At 50.5% G+C, this 8,687-nt stretch overlaps 4 protein-coding genes across 4 annotated transcripts in view; 3 read left to right on the forward strand and 1 right to left on the reverse strand.

Moving 5' to 3' along the window:
- Window positions 1-235: 235 nt before the first annotated feature.
- On the forward strand, window positions 236-1,894 carry BBA_02942 (LysM domain containing protein; the record flags this gene model as incomplete). The annotated part of the gene is made up of 5 exons (XM_008598039.1): window positions 236-484; window positions 559-905; window positions 1,080-1,185; window positions 1,247-1,383; window positions 1,453-1,894. 5 exons carry the CDS (start codon window positions 236-238, stop codon window positions 1,892-1,894), a joined length of 1,281 nt encoding a protein of 426 aa, XP_008596261.1.
- Window positions 1,895-2,070: 176 nt separating this feature from the next.
- Window positions 2,071-3,075, reverse strand: BBA_02943 (uncharacterized protein; the record flags this gene model as incomplete). The annotated part of the gene is made up of 3 exons (XM_008598040.1): window positions 2,071-2,763; window positions 2,833-2,928; window positions 2,998-3,075. 3 exons carry the CDS (start codon window positions 3,073-3,075, stop codon window positions 2,071-2,073), a joined length of 867 nt encoding a protein of 288 aa, XP_008596262.1.
- Window positions 3,076-6,323: 3,248 nt separating this feature from the next.
- Window positions 6,324-6,978, forward strand: BBA_02944 (tat pathway signal sequence; the record flags this gene model as incomplete). The annotated part of the gene is made up of 2 exons (XM_008598041.1): window positions 6,324-6,368; window positions 6,427-6,978. The coding sequence occupies 2 exons, from the start codon at window positions 6,324-6,326 to the stop codon at window positions 6,976-6,978; spliced, it is 597 nt and encodes a 198-aa protein (XP_008596263.1).
- Window positions 6,979-7,845: 867 nt separating this feature from the next.
- The window catches only part of BBA_02945 (LysM domain-containing protein), a gene marked incomplete at both ends in the record, with an annotated part of 1,560 nt that continues 718 nt past the window's right edge, over window positions 7,846-8,687 (forward strand). The window contains 2 exons of the mRNA XM_008598042.1: window positions 7,846-8,064; window positions 8,192-8,664. Coding sequence (XP_008596264.1) covers window positions 7,846-8,064; window positions 8,192-8,664 — 692 coding nt within the window. The remainder of the gene's footprint in view (window positions 8,065-8,191; window positions 8,665-8,687) is intronic.

Raw genomic sequence — 8,687 nt, forward strand, 5'->3', positions numbered from 1 at the left:
CGGCGCTGTCCGATTCTGGAGTTGGAACAATGGACAATAAGTGTCCGAGGAGATTTTACGATTCAGGTGTTAGTCTGGATGGGCCACTGTGAAAAAAGAAGTAAATGAGCCAAAACATCATCTTGTAAGAGAATTCGAGAAGAAGTACCAAATGCCATCCTCTCTTGCATTTTGCATCGCACATACAATCTGCTGTTCAAAGTACTAGGCCAAATTCCTCGATACTCTCTTGATAATGCATCTATTCAATGCCGCAGCCGCAGTCTGTCTGCTTGCGACTGCTGGTCATGTCCACTCTCTGCAACTATGGAAGACTCCTGGAGACATTCCAAATACCGTGCCAGCACCTTGCCGCATCGCACTTATAGGAGACATCAAGTGCGGGCCAAGACTCATTCGAAGCAGTGAAATCCAGGCACCGGGAGCACTGGACCAAGAGTTTCTAACTGAGTACTGCAAGAAGGACTGTGGCGATTCTCTCGACGTGAGCAAAGATGACCCCGTTATAGACGATAGATACTGTTCAGCTAACAGTGCTTGCTTTTTTCTAATATTTAGGGCTTTGCAAAAAAAGTCAACGGCAGTTGCGGCTGGAAGTCTTATAGCTGGGGTGACGGTTTTGATCGCTCTGGCAACTCCATCGCGCAGACTCTTGTCTGGAACCACGAGGTTGCCTGCCTCAAAGATGAAAAGACGGCAGACTTTTGCGTGCCGCAGATTGCGGCTCGCAAAGCCGAGAAATGCAGCGATTGCGCGTTGCGATATCTTTCGTCCTTTGTCGACGTGGAAATGGCACCCGATCTTATCAGCGAGAGGCAGTTTAAGAATCTACTAAAAGAGTGCTCGGCCAACCCGTCTAGCTATCCCATTGCAACGAGGACTCTGGGAGAACCTAATGGTCCCACGTAAGTTGTATTTTTTTTTTCATAAATTGTTTTATATTTCTAAGAGGTGTTGTTTGTGATTTAATACAATACAAGTGCAACAACTGCCCCGGCGCCGCACCAAAGGCAGTGCTTGGGCAAAAACTACACAGTCACGGCGGACGATAGCTGCAAATCAATCGCTGCAACAAACAGTCTAGCAATCGACCGTTTTCTCTCCGAGAACAATCTAGACTCCAAATGCGAGACACTAAAAGTTGGCGACAAGGTGTGCATTGGATCTAGCTGCAAACTTCAAGAAGTGAGACGACTCTTTCACTCGGCCCCCCTTCCTGAAATGCTCTAACATGGGGAAATTCAAGGTCAAAGGAAATCAAACTTGCAAAGATATCATGCAAGGTCAAAAGTTTACCATTGTGGAACTCCGTGCTTGGAATCCAGTTCTCTATTCCGACTGCGGCAACTTGGACACCCTCATTGGCCACTCCATCTGCATTTCGTGAGTCTTTCAAAGGCAAATCCGTTCTTCTCATCCCACAAAAAAAAGTCTAATAATGAGATACAACAGACCTCCCGGAACCGATCATTACGACGTAAACGGCACCGTCACGTGGAGCACCGGACCGACCAGGCCACCTACGGGCACATGGGCGCCGCTGCCCACGACCGGTCGACCGGCTGGCAGCGAAACGATTCCCGAAATCATCACAGACGCGCCTACGCAGACTGCTTCGGGCAACGCGACGGCAACGTCTGAGTGGAATCAGGTCGTCACCAACTGCCCCGTGTCGGACGACGTTGTCGAGGCTGGCTTTGACTGGGACATGCTCTCGGACGAGTGCTCGGAGATGCTGGAGCCCTACTGCACCCAGCCTCTGCCGGGAAGCACCTATCCCGCAAGCACGACATTTCCGAGCAGCTGTCTTCCTAGTGCGATCCTGGGTCTTGGGAATGGGACAGATGTGGCGGAAGCTGCGGGCAACGCGACACTGGCAAGGAGGAAGTACTAAGTAATACTTTCGGTCGCGAATCTCGTATCCTTCGCAGACATGAATTCATCAGTCGTCGATAGCTCATGGTAGTTATGAGATTATTATTATTATCGAAATACTCAGTGCGTATCAACGATTGGTTATTTCCGCAATTGCTGCGCGAATCTTGCATTCGCAGCGCCACTGTACTCTCTCTAGCAGGCTGAGCCATACTCGGATTCCGTCTCCCACTCGGCATCAGAACCTTCTTTAGCAGGCTTATCCTTTGGCGGGTCCTTTAACAGTGCAATCAGTCTCCCCTCATCCGCGGCATCGCGCATGCTATATCCATCGGACCACATGCCCGTCATCCCCTCGAGCTCTTCCGGCTCCAGCCTGCTGGCCAGCAAGAGCTTGCCATGGTGATCAAACCACAAAACCTTGACAAATCCGCCGCGGACGCTCTCCACGTCTGCAACGTACACCAGCGCCTCCATGCGTTTGGAGAGCGAGACCAAGTCTTGACCAATGCCTCTGCGAAGCGCGGCATAGCCGTCGAACAAGGCAGGAAGGCGCTCAACTATCCGTTCTGCAAGCGCATTAATGTCGCCGTTGATGTTGTATACGTCGGGATCGCTCAATACCATCTCCGTCTCGACAGCGGCGCCGCCTACTTCAGACCGTCGTTCCAGATCGCAATACTCTTGGTGAAGAGATTCCTCGTAGCATGCTGCGACCCAGATTGGATTCGCAGGGCTACCGAACCGCGACAAATTTCTCTCCCGTATAGTCTGGAAAGGCTTGAGCACACGGTCAATGTTGGCTTGTGTCAGACGCGACCGGATGCCCTCATCTATGCCGCCTGTCAAGTCGCCTGTTAAGACGACTGCTGCCTTGCCATGGTACGGCTAAATGTCACAGTAAAAACTTAGTCCCACACACATGTGATGATACTGTGGCAAAGTACTGGGCCCTACCTTGCGAGTTCTGTGTGAGAGATCGAGGTACTCCATCACAAGTCGACGCCACTGCGCTCCGTCTTGCTCTCGCGGCAAATCATAGTTCCAGTTCTCCTAGAAGCCAACGTTAGACCGCACTCACGGTCAATACTGTAGAAGAAAAGAGAGGTTGGGTGACTTTACCAAAGCATAATGGTCGAATGCTATCACGCCGTATCTAGCGGACATGGCCAACTCTTCGCCAAGTGACTTTTCCCGCATTGTTCCAGCTTCCCGCACTTGTTGTGTCTGAGTGAAAGGCGCCCTTGCCCGCTTTGATCGGGCAAACTAATCCTCTCAAAATGGAGGGGGGGGGGTTTTGCCTGCAGTGTGGTGGGGAACTGCTGATGGCGTCGGATACTTTTTTTTCTTCGCAGAGGAACTTATTGAATGCTGTGTGACGCGAGCCAGGAATTTGTAGACAAACCCGAATGCGTGAGGGACGGAACGGAAGCTCCTGTGGCGCTGTGCGGCACATACCCAACTTGGTAATGACCAGAAGTCAAGTTGCATGTACACATGACAGATCCCATGACCAGTCGACGAGAGAGAGGTACTTGGAGAAGAACCAATGGAGAAGTCGAGCTGGTTCAATTGCCAAAATAATCGGATGACTGGTATCCGTACTCATCATCACTCTATGCACCAAATCCCAGAATAGACACTACCCTGGCATCAGCTGTGCCTAATACAGAGCCACTGAGCTCGCTCTTTGTTGCCTCGTCATATTTTGTCGCGACATGTACCCCGCACTCTTTTCCCCGACAATTTGATGAAAAATAGTTCAAGGTCGGGAATTGGCCGGAGAGTTGTCATTGCAGCCCAAAGCAAAGAGACCAAAGTAGACGGCTTAATGTCTCAGGTTGGCAGTGCATTCTTTGCCCCAAGGTTCTTCATGACGGAGCCTTGCCTGGCATAACACGAGAACTATTTTATTTCAAAAATCATGTTCAAATGCTACCTTTACCGAAAGGAAGTCGCGACGCCTGCATATGCGTGCTCACAAAATACTACGCCTTGAACCACATGCCGTGTTATGCTTGAGACGGCGCTTTCTTGCACCATGTGTCGTGGTAGCTTCAGAATGCTCCATGACAAAGGCAATCTTGTACACCTGCATTTGGTAGAGAGTAGGCTTTCATATAATTTATGACATTCAACTACCAAAAAAAAAAAAAAGAATGCGACGTATGTTTTTTTGAATAGATGAATTCGGGTTTAGCCTAACTCGAGCTGAGGAATTTGATCAGAGTCACCATGCTCCCATGCCATGCAAGATCGCTACCACACCAGCGAGCGGGTCATGATTCCTACTTGGCAAAAAGGCGCACTTGACAAGTCAGATCATGATTATATCTATTTCCTTTTTTCTTGTTGACGAACGCCCAGGGGAGCCTGAAATTTTGCCCGAGGGCGAAGACGCAACTGGGCTCTGTTAGCGCCAAACAGACTGAGACTTGTCCTTCATCGTGCAGTTATAAAAGAAAGTCATTGGTGTCTGCCTTGTTCGATCCAGACTTATTCAGTTGATCACGCCACTCAAGACAGCCAGCCCGGCCGGCACGGCTGCTGTTGGCTCTGCACGGCAGGCAACAGTATCCCATGAAGAGCACCTTTTTGAATACATGATCAAATTTATCAGAGTGACTTGATGATTCACGTCAGTTTCACCACTGATCCTAACATCAAGTGCAGTCCCAGCCAACAAAACAGGACGCGGGAAATACGCATCGAGCCTCATGAGAGTCCGCAGCCTCACCACCATGAGACAGACCTAAAAGTCAAATACTAGGCGCAAATAGGAAGGGAAAAAATCGCGTTTCCCAGCTTGGGCTGAATCAGGCTGCAGCACATTCGGAAACTTTATCGCACTATACGGGCATTTGGCGCGCTTCAGTAGAGCCGGCTGAGGGTCGACTATTTGAACTCGACTTACACCACCACATCATAAACTAGTCTTGCTTATCATCACGCGCCCGGTCTGCACACCGCTTATAAGTAGAATGAGGCTATTGCAAGGCTGAGTCCCGTAGATGGAGTCACTGTAGTTTTCGGGATAGAAAATTTGATTTACACTCGTGATTGCATAAAATGTCTAAAAAAAAAGTTGATGTAACGTGTGTAGTTCGCCCAGCCAGCCCGCTTCGACCGCACTTTTCCATCTGGCACGGGCACTGGGCCTGCAGCGACCGCACACTAAGATCCGGTAGAATTTGGAAGAAGAAAAAAGATTAAAGCGTAGCAAGCTCTCATCTTGTGTTGAATCGTAAACGGAACACCGGAAGCTGAACCTCCCAATCTCAGCCATGGCCGTCGCTTATGGCTCGTTATACCGTCAATGATGGCCAGCTTTTGGGCCGGCTTCCACCTTCCTACCCATCAGCTAATACCAGTAATGTCCACCTTTGCAATCTCCATCACTCGAGTCAGGTCTAGGCCAGGTAGAACAGGAGTCATCGCCACTGCCAGAAGGCGGCACGGGCAGAGGATTCGCCAGGCCAAGCTGAAGAAAGGCGGCAATGAGGGTAAATGTATTGAGACGCATGATGAATGGTGAGAAATTTTCGAGGAAGAGATTCGCCGAGTTTGAAGAAAATGTTGTTTGAGATGAATGTTTGTTGAACGCTCGGAATATAGAATATGAGAGATTGTCCCCAAGAACATCGCAGCTGATTTTAGCATGGTGGTGGCCAACTACATATATATATCAACTTGAAGGACATATCAAGTGACCAATGTGATTGACTCTGAGTGGTCCACGTTCTACCACTTGTCGGAGAATAAAATCCTTTCTAGCTTCCCGCGACACAGACAGCCCGCTAGGTCCCAGCTGCGCCTCTACCAAGACAGCCTTATACAGCCTCATGCAGCCTGACTAGAACTTTGGGGGCTCAACCGTGAGCCCAAAACACTGTTTCAACCTCATCGGGCAAGCCCTACATCAATGATGGAAAGATGGATGGTATCGAGCAGTCCTCCCCGTCGCATCTCTGCCTCCATTTTCCTCCATTCTCCTCCCAACTACATGGGTTGCCACCTCCAACCGCGTAGCCTATGAACATGTACCATGTAATGAATTTCTTTGGAAAAGAAAAATTGATTACTCGATTAGTGAGCTCTTCTTTTCTATTCTTTGTTCATTGCTTCCGCAATACTGACAGCATAGCCTCCGACCTCGGCTCGGTCGTATAGTAAACTAACGAGTAGTGATGCTCCGGTGGAAGAACTTGACTCGTTGGTTGAAACCAAGCAAAACCATTACACAAGGCGTATCAGAAGACTATTTCTTCTGAATTTCATCTTTCTTGTCACTTCGGCAGGCTGTCTACTCCTGTCTGCACTCTTCATCTATGCTGCCCCACCGATTGACGGAAGTAGAATACTGCAAGAAAAGACATTTTACTGTATGTATTCCCAAAACATATAACCTGATGACCAGGACGAAAACATCTTGCTAGATATCAAGACTAATGCGAGATATCAGCACCACCCTTGAATACGCTGAAACCGGCCTGGTACGTCTCTAAAGTAGTTACAAAACACCTCAGCTCCAATGCATCGGTACTTCGGCAGGACCCCAGCCTGCAGGTGGATTCAGCATGGGCAAGATTTGCAGATATGGCTGTCATCGGTTTGACCGGGGAGCAGGTCACCAAGCTTGGCAAGGACCCTGCCCTGACAGCCAAGGCGCCTCCCAGCTGGGGCGCGGGCAACGAGACCTACCTAGCACAGCTCGACGCCGTCCATCTCGCGCACTGCCTCGACTCTATGCGAAAGAGCCTTTATTACAACTTTCACTACTACTATCCCGACGGCACATCAGACGTCTACGCTGCGCATCTGATGCACTGCCAGGAAGCGCTCGCCAAGTGGCTCATGTGCCAACCGAGCATGGAGCTGCTCACGTTTAATTGGGTGCAAGGCCATGATGGGCCGTTTCCAGACTTTGACATGACGCGAAAGTGCTGGGACTATGACCAGCTGTTGGAGTGGCAGGACAAGCATAGAGTGCAGACCATTAATACGGCCGAGTGGAGAGCTATGAGGGCGCCCAAAGGTGCCAAGTGGAAGCCATCGCCGATTCTGTACCAGGAATCTCTCAGCCGTGCCCCTTTTCATGGATAGAAATCGAACAGAATATCGTTACGTCTGATAATAGTATTCTTGGATCACACACTATGTCTACAATATATACATACATTCGCGATAACGAGACGATCCGCAACAAGACCATGCAGCGCTGTACAGTTGTGTAAGCACTACCTTTCAGGTGCTAATATAGACGTGATTTTCCAATATACTCTCCTCTCTCGGCACGTGGCATACCGGCACTTGAGCGGCAATTACTGTCTCAACAAAGAATTGTTCCTACATAAACGGGGGGTTTATCGGCGAGCGAGAAGCCAAAAAGAGTAGATGCCGATGCTTGTAATCTGGGCCCCTGCATGGACAGTGCCCGGGCATCGGGCGCACTGTACGTGGGGTACTTTGATCATCAGCCCACCTTCACTTACACGAGAGCCCTGGTGCAACCACACCTCAAAGCATGGGATCCTATATTGAAGCTGTCGTTTTCATTTGATACTACCCAATTATTGATGTTCGGATATTGCAGTATGCCTTTGTGGCTGCTTTAGCGTATTCCCAGCCTGCCATCAGGGAAAACAATACAGCACGTGGGAATGATCCTTTTTTAATGGATTGGGTTGTAATTGGCTATATGAACGAAGCAGCTCGGGTGAAGCCAGATCGAGCACATACCCGACGGGAGATTCCTTCTCATTTGTCACTTACACAGCTCTGCCCGAAATTTTTCACCGAAGCCACAATGCATAGACAGGTCTCCTACGCATCCGCTATAGGTATATACATGGCCCCCTTGGATTCGGGACAGGTACATCCCTTTCCGCATTTCAGCATTCGGTAAAGCGATTCTGCAAATCACTTGGCACCTTGTGTGAAAAACGCGTCTTTCGCGAATCCTTGAAGAGAATGCGCATTGCTACCATTGCCGTCGCCCTAACTGCCGTCTCGGCGGCCACCGCGTACCAACATCCCAGCAAGGTCCGTCGCGGCGAGACTCCCGACGGCAAAGTCGCGCCCGGCACCACGGACCAGTGCACATACTACTTTACCACAGCGTCCAAGGACGACACCTGCAGCTTCATCGAAGGCTATTGGGGCATCAGCCACAAGAACTTTGTCGAATGGGTACGGAAAACCTCTTCCCCTCTCCCCCCTCTCCCCCCTTCCCCAACGGGCAACCCTGTTCTTTCAAAAAAAAAAAGCTTTCCCACAAAACAAACTAACGGCGGTGGTTGTTGTTTGTGTGTTTTAGAATCCCGCCGTCAAGGATGACTGCTCCGGCATCCAGATTGGCTATTCCTACTGCGTCGACGTCAACCACGGCGGAACCATTACCTCGCCGCCAACGTCGACGCTCCCGCCCGTGCCATCACCTACACTCGACGGCATCGCCAAGGACTGCGACAAGTACCACCTGATTGTCAAGGGCGACACGTGCGCCGGCGTCACGCAAAAGTACGGCATCTCCATGGACCAGCTCGTCGCGTGGAACAAGGCCGTCGACAAGGACTGCAACGGCTTCTGGGCCGCGTACTACATTTGCGTGCACGTCGTCGGCGCGGGCACCACATCGCCCGGGACCCCGACGCCCACCAGCGACCCGGTGCCGTCACCGCATCAGACGGGCATTGCTAAAGAGTGCGACAAGTTTTACCTAGTCACCAAGGGGGACACGTGCGACGGTGTGACGGCCAAGTTTGGCATCTCCAAGGCTCAGCTCATCCAGTGGAACACGGCGATTGACAAGG

The sequence above is a fragment of the Beauveria bassiana genome (assembly GCF_000280675.1).
Source record: "Beauveria bassiana ARSEF 2860 unplaced genomic scaffold BBA_S00006, whole genome shotgun sequence".
Lineage (NCBI taxonomy): Eukaryota > Fungi > Ascomycota > Sordariomycetes > Hypocreales > Cordycipitaceae > Beauveria > Beauveria bassiana.